The sequence below is a fragment of the Odontesthes bonariensis genome, chromosome 9 (genome assembly GCF_027942865.1).
Source record: "Odontesthes bonariensis isolate fOdoBon6 chromosome 9, fOdoBon6.hap1, whole genome shotgun sequence".
Lineage (NCBI taxonomy): Eukaryota > Metazoa > Chordata > Actinopteri > Atheriniformes > Atherinopsidae > Odontesthes > Odontesthes bonariensis.
In genome coordinates, this window is record NC_134514.1 from 15490303 (window position 1) to 15509205 (window position 18903).

At 41.1% G+C, this 18903-nt stretch overlaps 1 protein-coding gene across 1 annotated transcript in view; it reads left to right on the forward strand.

Moving 5' to 3' along the window:
• Positions 1-18903, forward strand: part of schip1 (schwannomin interacting protein 1) — a 220438-nt gene that overhangs the window by 52962 nt on the left and 148573 nt on the right. The window contains exons 6-8 of the mRNA XM_075473311.1: positions 12213-12277; positions 12480-12551; positions 13145-13280. Coding sequence (XP_075329426.1) covers positions 12213-12277; positions 12480-12551; positions 13145-13280 — 273 coding nt within the window. The remainder of the gene's footprint in view (positions 1-12212; positions 12278-12479; positions 12552-13144; positions 13281-18903) is intronic.

An 18903-nucleotide genomic window follows, 5' to 3' on the forward strand; every position in this document is an offset into this window, starting at 1 on the left:
TGAGTTCATTTCTGAAGATAGCCAAGGAGAGGGTATTGGAAAAAGATAATTGGATGTTAGGAAAGTGCAGACTTGGGAGCTTTGGCTTCCTCTATAAACTCCAGTTGACCTTTATTGGAAAAGAAATATATTTTTGAGTGCATATGTCCTTTCTTGTTACTTGTTTTCCCTGTTGTTCATGTTATATTCTTTCTTAACTGTAAACTTGCAGTTAAAGCTTGATGTAGGCTCTAGTGCATGTATGAGTTTGCTTTTTTTTTTTTATTTCTGCACCTAATCCAGCATTGTTTCTGCTTCTCCTTTCATGATAAATCCGGTTATAGTATAGCCATAGGGTCGGATAGCAGCAATGTTAAAACCACTAGCAGCCTGCTATTCTTAGCTCGTGCAATCACAGCACTCTCATTATTACTCAATAGGGAGGAGGCATGAAAGTCATCATCTCACATCAGCTGCACAGCCCCTTGGCAATAAATACTCACACTAAAATTTTGCACTTGCACACACACTTGCTCCAAATGCTCATTATCAACTATTCTACCTTATGTGTTTTGGTATATGGAGAGGACTCGCAGTAATAGCTGTAACTCCAGTCAGGGCAGATAAAGTTATTCCTTTCTCATCCTCAGCAGTGGAAAATTTTCTTGGTGTGTTTATTAGGTGTTTGTTAGATATTCTTATTCTCCTATTATGTTGTAATAATCATCTGCCATGGGGGGAAATGTCTGGGGATTAGTGAAGATGTTTAAAAGAAATTCAATATTATCATCTGGTAACAGAATGTGAAAAGGCCCCGTGTGTGCAAGGGCTGCTAAGGGAACAAACGAGCTTTATTTACTGTCAAAAACCATTTCTCATTGATTTGACTAAGTAAAATGGTCAAAAATAAGAACTTTATCTTCAATAGTGCACAGCATTTTGTTACATGTAATACGTGCTGATTACAGCATTACGTTTTCCATTTTATGACTGTAAGGTTTAACAGGTTGGGAATTGCTTTATGTCCACTAAGATGTACCACCATAGAGAAGGACCACCAAATCCAGGGATTCAAATCCTTTTGGATAGTTTTGGGTATTTAAACTTAGTTTATTTTTCAGTTGTGATTTTGCTTTTTTAGATAACATGTCATTTTAAATCCACGTTTGATTGTTTTATTCGTTGCTGGCTACTATGCCAGAATCAGATTGAGATCAGGGGCAAAGCAAGTAAAAGGGAGCCAGACATCACACAAACCAGTGACATGACATCACTGACATCTTTGAAAAACCATCTGTTTCAGACCGCTGCTTCTAAGCCTGGTTTGATGATCTTTAGTGAGCGTGATGTGAGACTTTTTAACTACCTTCTGTCTTGCCTTATCTCTACAACTTAGCCTTACAGGAATTAGATAGCAGCATTTTTTAGATTAAAAACCTGAGGATCTTTGAATTTATCTGTGTAGTTCAGAGAAGCGAAATCAGGCAAGGAGAGATAATGAGAAAGAGGGCCGGGAGGAAGCCACAGTACCCTCCTGTGCTCCACCCTGCTCCCTCTGTCGTGACAGTGTGTTTGTGAGTGTGTTGGACAGACGGAATGGCTTGTTTATGGGCAGATTAATTGCTTTTATGGCCTTGTTTCTCTTCATGAATGGTGCTGGGTGTTTTAATGAACACCCACGCTGCCTGCCTTCCCTGCAGCCGGCTATGCCATTCCTGCTGCTGATTTTTAGAGCGTAGCCAAGCTTTAGCTAGAGCCTGCCACAGCTAACTGCCTAATGCTCACTTCATAGCCCTGCACAGGTGACTTATTTAATTTGTGTGTGTTTGGCTGTGGAACTAGCCTTCTTGAGAGGCTCAACACAGGTGGGTGGTTCCACCTGAGGGTTGAGGGTGACCAGCAGTTAACTGGAGTGTGACTTTAATTATTTCCTGCTGTGCTACCTTAAACAAGTAAGGTAACCCAGGCTTTGTGCAGTGTTGGACACAAAGAACATTCAACGATGGAGATAGTGATAGCTTTGAAGAGAGGTGAGAGGGACCATTTAGTAAAGATATATAGCAGTTTTATATAGATCAATTATAAAAAATCAAGTAAAATCCTTTTCTATCCTACTCTTCTCATCACCTTTAATCATGTATTACATCTCTCTCTCTCTCTCCCTCTCTCTCTCTCTCTCTCTCTCTCTCTGTCTCTCTTTTAAATCCCATTCTCTCTTATTGTCTTCATTCCTATTACCTACCTATTACCACCCTCTCCTTCTCTCATTAATCGAGTCTGCTGGGTTTCTCTTTCCTTTGGCTTTCTGCTTCAGTAAGCCTGAAGTAGCAATGTAACATTGCTAATGGACAGTTGCTGCTTTAACTCACAACTCAAACCCGGCTATAATTATTAGTTTTTTGGACAAGTATACCTAGGACAAATAGAGGATGCGTAGCACTATGTGTTAACTTGACAAATGCAGTTTCATCCCAAACATTGTAAGGAAAACAGGCTTCGTTCGTTCACTTAATTGATCATTTGTGTGTGGTTTTAGTCGCAGCAGAAAATAGGAAAACGAGCATTTGTGCAAAAGCAGCCATCAGATCATGTTGTCCTGACCTTTAGTTGTTGCGCCTTTACAGTCTCAGAAAACAGGTTTTGCATTACAGTCAATTTAATTGTCACCAAAGGCATAGCAGACCCTGTGAATGAAAAAAGTGAGAAATGTTCTGTGAATGTGGAACATTTTCACCTCAGGGAAACACATGTTACCCAGGTATTGCAACATGAGTTGGAAGACTTCACATTTTGAGAAGAAATCCTTCATCAGGTTTGATTTTGTTTTTATTTTTGGTGCATGAGTTGTGGTACGGAGTAAAGTTTAGAGTATGTTGGCCTCTGTTGTATCAGCAGCACTGTTCTTTTACAAATGTGTCTGTTAAATGTTTGCTGAAAGTAGACTATTAAGGCACTGGAGGATGCTTTTAAGGTCAAAGGACTTCCTTGAAGTGTGCACTCTCCTGATTCCGTCCACTGGAAGCTTAGAAAATTGGCTAATTCTAAGGGAAATCACAAATACAATTTAATATACTTTATAGGTCTTATACAGAAGCAAGATAAAGCGATACATAGGATCACTTCAACAAAAAAAGCCCTTATGGAGCTCATATTCTTTAGTTTGCATCTCTTTTACTGCTCTTTCCTCAGACGCTTTTACAATCTTATTAAGCAACAATGCCGATCCCCCAATTGCCAATAATGTTCAATAAAAAGAAAAAAACTTTATAGTTGCATACATTTACTTTCAGCTCTTTGCATATATATTGCTCTTCAGCCAGTGGTGCAATCATTAGAATAGTGGTGTTCTGCTCAGTTACCATGGAGGACAGGTAGTATTGAGTGGTGTTGTAAAATGGGCTGCTTTACTGTGTGTTTGTTCTGGCATGTTAACGGCTGGCTTTACAACTCTGATTATGGCCCACCACGAGAGCAAGGATTGCTAACTACACTGGGAAAATGCTAGAGGGACCTCATGGACATTTCTTCAGGCTTTGCATGTTTTCACAGTGAATTAAAACGATCTAAATGTCACAAGGGGACATTACTCTCTTTTGGTGTCTAATATCTAAAGCTATGGAAGAAAAGTTTGAGACGAATATGCGCTACCGTAGCATTAGCATTATCTGTCATTTCGTTTGTGGACTCCCCCGTTGTTTGCTTTACAAACAAAATTATATTATGTGCTATGAAACTTTAAATTGATTCTTTAAAAAACTGCTAAGACGACAGACACGTACAGACCCAGGATAGTTAGAATTCTGTTCTCCACAGTTGACCTGTTTCTGCTGTAGTGTGACACCACACAGATGCTCAATCTGTTGCCTCAACATCCATTCTGTGTTTCTGTGTGCCTTTGTGTTTATACATGCATATACGTTTAGCTTTGGTAACTCATTTCACCTCTTACATCTGGCAGTGTCCACAGACTGGATTCTCTCTTCTTACTGTTCTCTGACACTGCAGGGTCAGCCACATGTTACCTTTCTCCTCACCTGTACATTAACTACCCTCTGACAATTACCCCATTTAGTGCTATTAGTATTATGTAGCAGGTATGTGTTATGTGTCTATGTATTTTCTTGAGGGCATTAAATTCCCTTGGATAACTGTCTTTAGGTTTTCTCCCTGCTCCATTTCCCCTCTATCTTGCAGCACCTCTCCTCTCTGTCTGTGTCACCGTCAGTCATTAGCCAAACTCCCAGAGCAGAAAGGAGTGTGTCTCTGTGTCTGTGTGCGTATGACAGAGTGCAACATAATGTGCACCAGCCAGCTCTCATTGCAGGGTCACTCCAGGACGACATTGCCAGTGTCTGGACACTAAATCCCAATGGTCACTGGCTAAATCTGCACATACACACACACAATGACACATATGCAGGTTCCGTAATACAAAGCGTCTGGCCAGGAGTGACTACAAGTAACGGCACCTGGTTGGGGGTTTTTTTTCAATTTTTTTTTCTGTCATTCCCATTCACACATATACTGGGTAGAAGAGAGCAATGAGGATGTGAGCATGATGGCAGAGATGGCGCCGGCTGGCTAGGCCAAAGGACCCTAGGGAGGTTTGACTGATTGAGGCTGCCTGCAAGCTCTCTACGTTGCCAGTGTGTGTTTGGGTATCTGTGCATGTGTATGTGAGAGAGGGGGCAGTGTATGTAGCATGGCAGATGGCATGATGGTGTTTAAACCAGTTAGGTTCCTATCAGCGCTGGACCAGGTCATGACAGCTTTTTGGCTCCAAGGTGAATGGAATAACTCTGAGCCTCAAGGTTATACCTTTATTAGTTTGGGAGTACCTAGTCAGCAAGATAATCCATGCATGTAGACAGGAGAAGCTAATGTTTACTTGGCTGGTTGCCTTTGTTTGTTTGATCACCACCAGGATAGATATCCTGTCCCACCAACTGCTTTGTCATTAGGTAAACTGCCCAAAAGTAAGTGCAGTAAACAAATTCAGCTCTACCTTAGTTAACTGAGTAAAAGAAGGCCTATATTTAGTGTAAATACCTTAAGAATATATACAAAAGTATGGTCCATGATTTTTTTTTTTTCTTTGTTTTTTTTTTTTGGCATTGGTTTCTTTGGTTCATCATCTTTGATATCTGCTCAAATTTGACTCATTAGTATGTGGTATGTTTCATATTTTAAGTCAGCATTGTACAATTAACTGTAATTATCTAGGTAGGTTGTAGGTTTAAAAAGCACATTATATGTGTGTGTTTATTCCATATTTGTGTTGACGAGTTTGTGTATGAACGTTTCACTGTGTGACATAGTTAATTGAGTTTGCTAGGAAAGGATACACCGCTGGTTAGCTTTTTACAATGATTGACTGCTAAATGCTGGTCTGTCACCAGCACTTCACATCATGAAGCTCATCAAGTATTGGAGAGGAAAGTCATCTTAGACTAAGAGACTGTGGAACGTATACAGGGCAAATGAGAAGATACAAGAAGAAAGTAGACATACAGAAAACATGAGAATATTAAAGAGGGAAGAGGATAGTGATACTGGCAAATAAAAAAGTGTACAGCGATGAAATGGATTACGACTTTGTTTTCATAATCTTTTTTCTGTGTGCATTTGTGTCCTCTTATTCTCTCTCTCCTGAACTGAGCAAAGGGGGCATTTCAAGGAGCAGGAGAGCTATTTAAATCATGCGTTAGCGTGTGTGTGTGGATCAGTCGAAGGTGGAAGGGACAGATTTATACCCCATGTACAGGAGAAATGAAGGCCACTTCCTGGGAAGGCCATTTCTCCCTCTTCTTTGTTTCTCTGCCTTCCTGGAGTTGGTCCAGTTTAATTCTTTCACAGCCCGCAGGCTGTTCTTTCACCTCCATATCCTCTTTCCTCTACTTTCTTCTTCTCTGCTCCCTTAATTCTTTCACCAACTTCACTCTTGTATCATTCAGTCTCTCCCACCTGGCTTCCTTTTGAATCTCCAATTTGGCGCAGCCTTTGATTGTTGTATGAACACCTAACTTTCCTTCTCAACCAGAAGCGTATTTTTCTTGGATCCTGAGAAAAACAGCTATTTTGCATCAGTAATGCCAAAGCTTAGTCTTTTGGCTTTGATATTGATGAGATCAAATGATCCATGCTACTGGAATGTTTGTTCTTTGTTTTGTTGGTGGCCACAAATACTAAACTGCAGCACAGACTGTGCAACATCCAGCAAAGAAACAGCTCAAATATATCAAAGAAATGTGGTTATTTCTCTTGAATAATAAGAGGTGATTACTAGAAGTTCCTAAAGTGCACTTTTTCTTCTATTGTCATTTTCTTCTTTGAATTCAAGCCAAGTCGTGTCATCCTTTATGGGTCCTATTATAGAAAAATGTGATGTGCAGCCAGCTTTTTAGACATTATATTAGTCTCAAAACAATACAGCAGGAACACCATACATAACTGTGAGGCTATAAAAGAATAATAGAAATATGAAGCCGTTAAAACAAAAAGATAAAAATATACGTTAGAACAATAACAAGTATAGCCCCAAAGAGATTGTATCAGAATGTGGTGCAAATCAGCATATCAATAAGTCATGAAAACCTGCTTGTTGCTCTTAAAATAAAAGGCAAACACTTACAGGTTGTTGATTAAATTCCATACGAACATATATGGCTATGGACAAGTGCAAAATGGACACAGTCGGTAAGCATCTGTGTTGCAGCAGTGACAACTTTTATAGTAAGTTGAAAACAAAGAAATCTATTTACACTGATCAGTTTTAAATCACTCCTTAATTTGCTCAAAATGATTTCTCTAAAAACATGTCACAAGCTTCCTCTATACTTTGCATAGAGGAAAGCAACAGTCCTTGTAAGCCTGTGAACACTCACTCCAGAACTAAATTGTCAGAACTGAGCATCTAGAACAAACCTTATGGAATATAAGAGTCTTGAAACACAATATTAGCTATGTGCTAATGTAATCAAGTCTGAGGCCCATCTCATTTGGGTTCACTCATTTTAGCTCCGATCCTCCACTGTGGTTTTCCTGCTTTCTCCTCTAATTCATCCATCCATCCATCCATCCATTATCTTCCGCTTCTCCGGGGGTCGGGTCGCGGGGGCAGCAGCCTGAGCAGAGAAACCCAGACGTCCCTGTCCCCGGCCACTTCCTCCAGCTCTTCTGGGGGACCCCGAGGCGTTCCCAGGCCAGCCGAGAAACATAGTCTCTCCAACGTGTCCTGGGTCTTTTCCGGGGCCTCCTCCCAGTGGGACGGGCCCGGAATACCTCACCAGGGAGGCGTCCAGGAGGCATCCTAACCAGATGCCCGAGCCTCTCACTCTGTCTCTAAGGGAGAGCCCAGACACCCTGCGGAGGAAACTCATTTCGGCCGCTTGTATTCGCGATCTCGTTCTTTCGGTCACTACCCACAGCTCGTGACCATAGGTGAGGGTAGGAACATAGATTGACCGGTAAATCGAGAGCTTCGCCTTCTGGCTCAGCTCCTTCTTCACCACGACGGGCCGGTGCAGAGCCCGCATCACTGCAGACGCCGCACCGATCCGCCTGTCAATCTCCTGCTCCATTCGTCCCTCACTCGTGAAAAAGACCCCGAGATACTTGAACTCCTCCACTTGGGGAAGGATCTCATTCCCGACCCGGAGAGGGCATTCCACCCTTTTCCGGCCGAGGACCATGGTCTCAGATTTGGAGGTGCTGACTCCCATCCCAGCCGCTTCACACTCGGCTGCGAACCGCTCCAGTGAGAGCTGAAGGTCACGGCCCGACGACGCTAACAGAACCACATGACCGGTGTCAGAGTTTGGTCCGTATTGCCGGCAGTAAGTTGGACATGTTTCCTCTAATTCATGTGTTTGAGAATCCCATTCGCTGTGCTCATAGACTATCTGGCTTTGTTTCAAACAGCCTACTCTTTTCAAATCTGCTTAATGTGTCTAAGACATGTGCAGGGTAAAGGAAAGGAGGTACAGGTGAAGTGAAAATGAGTTACAAAAAAGCATGAGAACAGATCATTTTATTGCATGTTATAAAAGCTTTCCAACACATTTCAATCTGCAAAACCAAAACTTCACAATATTCCGAGACTTTAAGACAAATTAAGTCCATAACAAATGGAGCGCTGGATGCTTTTCTCCTGCTTAAAAAATCATACTTGAACAGTGTTGACCAGCCCTGTGTATTCACTGAAGTAGCAGAAGAGATAGTGGCTCTGACCATGGTTGGGTGTCCTTGCTTAAGCAGTGAAACAGAAGGGAACGCTGCTAGCAAGTGGCAGAGTGATGAAGTGGTGCAAATGTATCTGCTCATATATCCCTGCATATTAAATTTAGCTTTGGTGTTAAGTCTATATTCATGAAAAAAGTCTCTTAAATCATTTTGATGTAAATTTGATGAACAGAATAAAATTTTAAGGGTTTGATCAATGCCTGGAAACAGACTTTAATAACGTTGTACAACGTTGTTGAACCTGTAATTCAAAGTGGCTGTGTTCTTACAGAATCTACAGGCTAAAAGCAAAAGGTTTTCTTCAAAGTGACCGGCATAAATTGACATGATTCAATGGATCTGGCCTTCTGAAGACCTGATTATTGTAAATATCTTTCAACGGGGCTCGACTCAACTCTCCATTGTGATTGACAGTCGTGTCAAGCATATTCTTTATGGTCGTGTGTACAAAATGAGAAAAACATATGTCACAGTGTGAATAACAAATAATTTATTCCTTTATTACATTTTCCAACTGTCTTCTTTCCATTTGTTTTTTAAAGTGAAAAAAAGACTGAAGGAAGAAAGAGGTCTGGATAAGAAAGGTTAAAGGGGTTGGAGATATATTGGACGAGGTCTTGTGGCAGCCTTCTTTAGCTCTATTGCCTTTATTGTTATGTTACATCTACTGAGTTCAAGGTCTCTTCTACATCAGCATCTCTTCCTCTCTGCATTCCTCTCTCTGGGCTCTCCCCAACTCTACCATAAATCAGCTAACACACATATTTGCACTCTCTCACAAACACACACACACACACCAATCAATACAAGCCTGCTTGGCACTGCCAAAGCTCAAAATGACTATAGATTCTCTGTCGACTCTCCCACTAAATTATGCAAACCTCTGGTTTATGTTCTGGTACTTTTTTGGCATTCTTACTCCAGAAATGGGATGAAAGGTTCTCCACTAAGATTAAATTACACGAGTATGGAAAGCAGGAGTGAAGACTATTGTACAGGATAATAAAAATAGTCTTTGACAGCATGCTCAGCTTTTGGGTTGATGCATAATAATTGCAAAATGTAAACTAGTGTAGATTATAAAATCAATAACATGTATTAAGATCATTGTAAATGTCCTGCTGAGGTCAGGATTTTGTTTAAGTGGTGAATAATACCCGCCGGATATCAATGTTGGAGTTACTGTTTTGCAAGTGCACCCACACACACACACACACACACACACACACACACACACACACACACACACATATGCACACACAGGATCAATAATAAAAACATAAAAATGATGAGAGGGCAAAGAAAAGTTTGTTCCAATAAGGATTCCATCATCAATGTGATATTCATTAAAGTCAGGGTAAAGCCCTGTATTAGACAGTTGAAAACTGTTTGTTTACCAAAGTGTGATTGATACAAGAGATGAATTGATGTAGAATTAACCTGTATGTGGGTAGCCAGCAAAATTAGAATACACAAACAAGAAGAAAAAATCTTCCATAGCTTGTTATGGAAGTAAGCAAATAGAAATGAATTGCATAAAGATTTTAGCTCTTTGGCTTAGATGAAATAAAATTTGTTTACTGGGTCTGCTTTGATGAAAGAAAAAACTGCGTCATGAGTGTCATAAGACTCTTATGATTAAGATCAGATTATTTTTACTATTATTATTTTTATAATATCTTGGTCCAAGATCAGAAACCACACATTACTAAGTAAGAGTCATTAAAGCCTATAACAATGGTGAGGAAAACATTTTAATTTAACTAACAGCCACCACGGCCTACTGTCCACTTGTAGGATATCTGTAAACTGCTATTTTTAAAGAAAATTAAGGCATGTAATTACAAACCTTAAGTCAGTCCCTTTGCAATTGGGGAAAATTCTAGAATAAAATCTGTACGATGACGTTTCAGGTACATAAGCTATGGACTCTGATAACATTTTCTTCTTTCCCTCTCTTTCCAGTGTTGCAAAACACTTATGTGTCCGTGGTAGAGCAACTACTATCACCATTACTATTGGACCTCTTTAGTAAATTAACACATTAATACAAAAAGAGGCTTTTCCAAAGGCGCAAAGCGAGATCAGATATGCCCCTTAAAGTATAACCTATTTTTGTGATGAACGACGGAGGCTTTAAGTTGAGTTGAGGTCATGCAGTAAATGGAGATTCTTCTCTGTGTGAGGTCACGCCCATGTGTGAATGAATGCATCCAGATTTGTGTGTATCTTTGTGTGCTTAAATGTGTGTGGGTGTGCATGTGAGTGCCTATTTCTAGGATGGGCTAATAGTTTGTCTGGCCAAGCCTATGATGGGGCCATCAGTAACTCTAAGGGGAAATTGAAACGATCGGCTTGTTCAGTCTCCCAGCAACTCCATTACCTTGAACATCATACCCCCACACACACACACACACACACTCCCACACACACATATATCTTCTGTCCTCATTTATTCTTCCCCTTTCTCTCTGTCATCCTCACTTGCTGATTTATCTGTCTAGTGTCTTCTTCTCTACCCAACTTTTTCTTCTGGATCATCCTGACTCCAAGTTTATTTGGTCGTTTAAATCCAGTGTTTCTTTCCTCTCTGTATGTCTAAAACAATTTCACATGGCACTTTTTTAGAAGTCTGTCTAAAAGGCTTTGATTGAATGTGAACGTGTGACACTAATGGACAGTGTCGGAGATGGAGAGCATTGTCTGTTAAGGGAAAAGCATCAGGACAGATTTGGAAAGGCTGAGATGATACTCAAAAGCATTCGGGGGAGGTTTGGGTTATGAAAAATCCATTAGTCAAGCTGCAGTTATGCTTTCACCCAAAACTCTTTTGATTGCGGAAAATCAAGAGGACAAGACAGACAGCAAAAGATAAAACATCCCCTTGAAGCATCATTGATTGCTAATCCAAGTACTTGATTTTGTCTAATGAGCTTCTTGTTGCTTCTTGAAGGAAGAGTAATGAGAAAAACACTGCCTGCACACTGAAACAAGATACTTTAGTGATGCTGGTGTGTTTGCATTAAATTTGAAAATAAGTAAAACACTATTTAATTGTGTGTCCTCTGTGCTACATCAAAAGCTCTCTTTTTCCAAGACGTTTATAGGCAGAATCTAGACTGCTGTGCAATGAATATTTAACACCAGAGAACGAAACACACAGTAATCACTGCAGTAGCCTATAAACATTTATCTTTGTGTGCTAGTGCATCTAATAGATGTTATTTATTCCTTTTCCTGGCTTTTTTTTTTACACTCTTTCATGTGTAGGTCATTATGTAGTGAAGGCCCAGTCTAACAGAAAGTCAAATAAGAGTGAAGGATTTGACTGTAAACACATGCAACTACACTGTGAGGAAGGAGGTAGATGCTCAGTGCCCTGATGTGACCCCCTTCGCTTATCAGGAAGAACTGCTCCACTTAAACTTTGCTGCTCCTTTGTAATTGAATTAGTCTGCTCAATTATGTAGAGGCAGGCCTGTCCTCATTACACGGCGCTATTAAAACACAAGAATGGAGCCAAGGGGAGGAGAGAAGCTTGTGAAGAATGAAGAGGGGAGCTAAAAGACAATTTAGTAAAAGTTTTACTGCTCAGCCTTCAGTCTGTCTGCCACATCTGTACGATGGGGCTGCAGCTACATGGATGATATCCAGACGAATGTTTGGAAGATGCGACGGCTGTACATGCGACGGCTGTACATGCGACGGCTGTACATGCGACGGCTGTAGATGCGACGGCTGTAGATGCGATCAACGTCTCTCAAAGCTTATTTTACACACTTTAAAAGTAAACATCAGACCTAAGCAACAAGCTGACAGTCCACCTCCTTAGCTCAGAAAAATGATCACAGATCTACCACCCATCCTGATATTTGCCTGCTCATAAACAAACATCCCCTGTCATCTCTGGGGTCTGCATCATATCTGAGATGTTAACTGCTTTCTTCTGACTCCTGGACTTTTTGTTTGTCCATCTTTTCTCGCTTGCACAGGATCAGCTGAAGAGCTTCCAGATGGGCTACAAGCATGTTAATGATAAAAGTCTCCAACTGCAGAGGTGGGTTTGCTCACAGGCACACACAATGGTAAACACAGAGCCAGAATGAGCAGCCTGCTCCAAGGCTTCTGCAAAAACCCATTTTTGTGTCCATGGGACTGTACACACCATTGTTTAATTACTGATAACCCAGATTGGATTTTTATGGATGTGTGTGTCCTCTGTGTGTCCCCTAATCCTTATTCCCTTTTCTCTTACCCAGTAATCATCTGACTATGGACCTTGACAACAACATAAATATCAATCTGCCCCCCATTGAGACCAAGGTGTTGATGTAAGTACATCTTAAATCCATAAAAGAGAAATTATGTACCAAATTTAAAAAAAATACTTTTTTTTTTTTAGATACATAATTTGTGTATTTTTTACCTATGCTCTAAGACAGTATTTCCAAAGCTGAGGTTCAAGTCAATGCTACAGGGTCAGGACAAAATTAATTTCTCAAGAAAATTAACATTTGAAAAAGAGCATGAAAGGAAACACAACGTTGCCTTGTATGGTTGCTTGCCTTTAATTCTGGCTTTTCTACTCAAGAGAGTTGTTGATGTGAAACAGCCTCAGGTTTAAATGGTAAATCACTCTTGCTCTAGCTCATTAATACACTCTGTGTACAGTAATGAGGGCCAAAAATATTCATTGCTGAATTTGAAAGGGTTACCATCTAAAGAAATTGTAAAACCACTGCTCCAGGTTGTATTACAGCATAAATGGGGGAGAGTGTCAAAGTTTTTGGTTTATTTGAAAGTATAATCAAATTGTAAGAACATTTATTCCTTTCACTGACAGTGAACTCACCTTACAGAGAGCCCAAATCATCATCCATATCTGTGTTTTTTATTTTGTGCTGTGTCTTTGCCTTACCTGTAGTATTCAGCGGGCTTGGCGTGACTTCCTGCAGAGACAGGAAGTAGAGAAAAGAAGCCCTTCCCCACCCTCGCTCTCCTCCTCTGACAAGATGAGCATGTCGATCAGCATGATGACCCTGTCAGATGGCAGCACCCCTGTAAGTCATGCTTACAAATTCTCCATTGGAAGTCTGCATACTGGGGACATGACATGTCACGAGTGACAGTGTTTGTGGCGGGTCTGAAGACGTGTGATGATGCTCAGACAGTGGATTAGGTGCGCCTGTAAATGGGCACATCAAATTCGCGTGTTCACTAAAACCATTTAAATTCACAGGTTTCCTCAACAGCTTGTTTTATATTCATTCGTATCATGTCTGTGTGTCTCAGCAATGTTTATATGACAGATTCCTGAACAGAGATATTAAGATGCTTCAGTGATCCATTTAAGCCTTTAGGTGTTCTGTTTTGTCCTTTTCGACGCGCTGGACGCCCACTTCCACGAAAAGCAGCCTCAGTACTAAACCACAATGATAACTTTGTAATGCCTTCAAGCTTTATGCAAATCAACAATTCTTGATCATTGGTCTTTTTGTTATACATCAGCAGAGGCTGTTCGTTGGAGGGAAAAAACAGCTTAAAGTGTTTGTTCTAATTCCATGTTCCATCTTAATAAAGACCTGACCAGACAAAGTTAAACATAAATGCTCATAATTCCTAGTGAATCACTTAGTTTAACATGCCACCATATTAAAGGGATAGTTCGCCTCTTTTGACATGAAGCTGTATGACATATTAGCAATATCATTTATGAACATTGACTTACCCCCTGCTGCGTCCTGTGAGCAGAGTTCCAGGCGAGTTTTGGTGTTGATTAAGGTAGTCTGGCTAGTTGGCTGGGGTCCCGAAAATAAAGCGTTTTGCTTCTCAAAACAATATGCGTTCAAAAGAGTAATACATTTGCAGTCCGGACTACCTTCGTCAACGCCAAAACGAGGCTGGAACTCGGCTCACAGGACGCAGCAGGGGGTAAAAAAATGTTCATAAACGATATTTCTTATATTGGAAAGTCATACAGCTTCATGTCAAAAGAGGCGAAGTATCCCTTTAAAATATTGGAGTGTTCCAAGTGTTTTGCTGCCCGATGTAGAATGTATGTAGTCCCATTTTTGTCCAGAAGGTGGCAAAACTGTCAGGTAATTCCTCTTCGACGCAATTGAATGACCAGTCCTTTCCGAAGAGTAAATATAGAAGGATGTAATCTCACTCACACACAGACAAACACACACTCTCTTCCAGCAAAAGCACACAATGAATGAAAATCAGCGGAACGGCCCTTCTCATTCAGCACGACTTTCCGTCTTGCATTTAACCACACCACACTAAATCCCTTGGATTTTTTTCTCCTGAATCTGTTGTGGTCATTGTAATTCCATACTGACTTTCCTCTGGAGCCTACTGGCGGAATAACAAGTGTCTGTACTCCTTCCTACTAATCTCTGAGCCTGAAGTCAACAGGCAGGTTAAATCTCAGAGACGGCTGGGAGAGTTGAGCGCATAAGTACACTTAGTTGGTACTTGTCTACTCAGTTGCCGCTGAAGGAGACTGTTTGGTTTGGATTCTTATGGATAAAAGCAGGGTCAGATCAGTTATGAGTGAAGAGAATTCCAAGTGGGGAGCAGCAGAAATAAAAACGTGCTTCAGGGCTGTCAGGTAACCAGTGCAGCAGGCAATGAGTATACAAGCCACGAAGGTTGTGGATAAAGTCATAAAGGATCGTTTACAGGCACACATGAAACACACACACACACGTAATAGATGCTGGTTGTGTTTGAGATCCTTTGGGATGGCAGGGAAATGCTTAGCTCAGTGACTTAGACCTGCTGACAAGGGCAGATGATCATCACTGAGAGGCAGCGAGAGTGAGAGTGTGTGTGCATTAAGACCCTAAGGTCAAGGAAGATGGAGAGCAGCAGAGAGGAGAGGAAGATGAAAACCAGACGTTAGCTCACTGGTTGAATGCGCTGATACTGTGCATCAGCTCTTTTCCTTGAGAAAGGGAAGCCCTGTCTCTCCTCTTATAGTGTGTGATTTCATGTCTTGTTTGAAAACCTGATAGATTGCAATAGTCCAAAAATATATTCCAAATCGCTGTCTCGCTTCACAATGTCTTTCTCTGAGTATCTCTCGCATTTTTTCAAATCTTTCTTTGCAGTAATGCTTTTGCAGGTCGAGACATCTCGGCCATGTTTGAATTTCTAACAGTTTGATTTCTGTTGACCCAGCAATACATTCTCAACACACACAGACACACACAAGAGATGGAGTCATATTTTCTCGAGACACAGTGATGCGGAAGCCATCGCTAAAGTGATTGAATTTCGAACCTCTGTGACTATAACATCAGTCTTTGACAAAAGCTTGCTGCATGGTGCTGCATCATGTGTGTGAGTTTGTGTGTGAAACTGGGGCCTTGTCTGGGTGTGTTTTCAAGAGGATCGAGTCCACTGTTCCCAGGAGAAAGATTTGGTTGACTACGATTCTTAAATGTGTAAATGATCTTTCACACTGTTACTCGGCTCAGTCATTGCCATGGCAATCTTGCAAAACAGAGAAGCCTTGGATATCTCTCTTTATGATCTATCTCTCTAGATATAGCAACACCACAGAGGGAGGTAAAAATTATAGGTTTCATTAAAGGACAACCTAACAAAACTCTGGCCTTTATGCTCAGATATGAATCAGCTGTCTAAATTTTATTGTTTCATAATACAGTGCCGCATCAGCACAGTCAGCCGACCACCTACAAGTATACGCACACATGGACACAAAGACCACTGCAGCCTCAATTTTAGACTGTCTAGAAGATAGATGTGTTTTTATTACCACACATCAATCAATACTGTTTGGAGACTGGGTAAATGTTTTCCTAGCAGGGTTGCCACTAAATTACTTGAGAAATGAGGATGAAAACAGGCATCCAGAGAGGTTGCCCCCAGAAGATCTTAAGTCTACACAAGATGTTTTTTTTTTTTTCATTATTAAAACATGAGGCCTCTGCAGAGTATAGTTCAGTTTGCGGTCTCAAGTTTTTAGTCCTTGCATTTTGAGCATGGGAGCTGTCCTTTGCTTTGGTGCTGATATGGGATCTTTGATGTAGTAGCAGAGTTTAGACACTAGAGGGAGGCCCTGTATCACATTGTTTTTTTTTTTTGTCAACTGTCTGAGTGCTCAAAACAAATGTTGACATTTTTGGGATTACAGCAGCCTCAAGATCTCAGAGGCAATACAACTCAAGTGAAATCTTGCCTACTGTGTGCATTCGAAAACGTAACTTGGTTTGTTTTGGTCATCCATTTCCATTTCAGTATATCATAACCTGTATCCTACAAAAATCCATTCACAGTGCCTAAAATCTGGTCACAACATATTCTTCAACGGTAATTACATGTGACTATTGAATAGAATTTGTTTTGTTTGTAGATATGTAAAAAAACAGATGAACATCTGTAAATGCATATGTGTGTTGACTGGTGAAGGGCACAGAGGGGCAAATTGGCCCATCTGTCCTGCCGAGGTGCAGTGAGGCTGGGCTGAGCAGACCAGAGCCGCCCTCCCTGTCTGCCAGCTGTCCTGCATCTCCTTCTCTGCCCCCTCTATCAGCACTCTCTTGCCACTCCCCTCCACCTTTTTCTGACATGTCATAGTTTATTTTTGCCTTCCCCTTTCATATTTAATGTCTGTTTTTACTGTTTTCTACACTATATGTTTCTCTCAGAGCGTCTCTGCATGCTTCTCTATGTGTTTCAATCTGTCTCTTTATCACTTCCTCACTCTCCTACTGTTCTCTTGGTTTTATCGTGTCAGGCAGCTGCTGCAGCAGCTGCAGCTGTGGAAACCTGGTAGGAGAGATAAAATAGGCTAGGCAAAGTTTAGAGAACTTCCATGGGGTTACTGTATGTCACCTTCTTATGTACAGCACAGGTGCATAAAGCAGCTGAGAGATATGAGACATTCAGCAGTATTGCACTCCCAATTTAGCTCCTCGAGTTAACCCCTGGGTCTTCTTGGAGTTGTCCTGAAATAACCCACTGACTTTTCTGTGGCTGTCTCTAATACATCCCAATACAGTGCGTTACAGCTTCAGCAGATTAGTGAGCCAGCAGGCTGCACAGCTTGTACCCTGTGTCAAAGTACCCCATATCAAAGCATTTAACCCATCCTGTTGGTTTCACCCTTCTAATCCAGAGCAGGGCACAAAATGTTGCTCTTTCATAGAGCACAAATAATTCTAATCCTGCAATCTTTTTTTTCATTATTTTCTGCACGAGCCAATACAAGAAGAGAGCAGCAGAGGTCACATACAGTTTTCTAACACCACGGTACAATGGTGGCTGTCCTGCAGACTCATTGTGCCCCTCTTATGTTGTAGTTACTGTTCATGAACCCTATGGTGTACTATTTGCAGACAGATAGACAAATGAAATGGGGTTTAGTTTGTAGTCTTAATGTGATTGTGCTCACTTCAAGGAATGCAGTTTAAAATGTAAGAGGCTAAGGTCTATTTTTTTAGACATGACATATTGTGTTGAAAGGAATTTGCAATTCAACAATCTCTGGGGTCGCAAGCAATAACCAATTCTTTTGTTATGGTCCACTAGCTCATGTGGAGATTCTGAATAAACCTTCCATTTTCCTGGTACCATGAGGACATGCAATTTTCTCAGTATTGTTTTAAGAGCTACAATATTATTCTTAACCAGCACAGCACCAGCTAAGTCAGCAGCCTGTAACATGCTGTCACCCTTCCAAACATTGCTTTTCCCCAGTAGCCTTTCCCACCTTCCCCTCCACTGTGGAGCACAGCATCCCTGCAATGATTTATGGTAATTATGCAAATGAAACATAAGGCTTTGGAAATTAATGCTAACCCCCACCAGTCTCTTGATCACTGGAGGATGGGTGTAACTGGAGCCAATGCTTTTTACAATCCTGTTACTTAATACCAGGGACAATGCAAAAAGAAAAAAAAAAGCCTAGGTCAGGAGATTAAGGATTGCCTTGAATTAGTTTGGGTTTATTGAAGCTTCATAGAGGCAGTTCACATTTAATCGTTTCTTTTCATTAGGTGCAAATTGATTGAAAAGGCTTCATACACATGGGTTTATAATCTGTTTTTATTCCTCAGGAGTGATACTGCGTCTGTAGGCTGTAGATTTCATTGACATAATCCCTCCTGTCATAATCTCTCACCTAGATAAGATGTGCTGCATGGTGTTGGTGCAGGTGTGGGTGTACGGGGTCTATGTTGTGTCTGAGCTGGGCTGGGTAGAGTGACAGCCCTGATGGGATGTAGGAGGACGGCTGTGACACACCAGCCAAGGTAATGATTGACAGAATCATTAATGACCTCGCAACACACTATCACCACATAATATAGACAGAGACGGGCTCTAGATCTGGATGCTGCAGAATGTAATTGCTCCAGGCTGGAACATACTCAGCTAACTTGAAAGAATATTAATATTCTCTGTCCTTATCCAGCCAAGTTTCTGTGTATATGTTTCAACCACCCCGCAGATATGTGAAGGACATTCATATGACTCCTATAATTATGTATTAGGGAGATGGAGCCTTCTGTGTAACAATGTCTGATGGGGGGCAGCGAGGTCTGACTTCCTGCTAATCACCTGCCAGCAGAATGTCAGGTCAAACATGGACCCTTTCACACCTGGGACATGGCATGTCATCCGCCTGCTGAAGTGTGTAATAATTCTTCT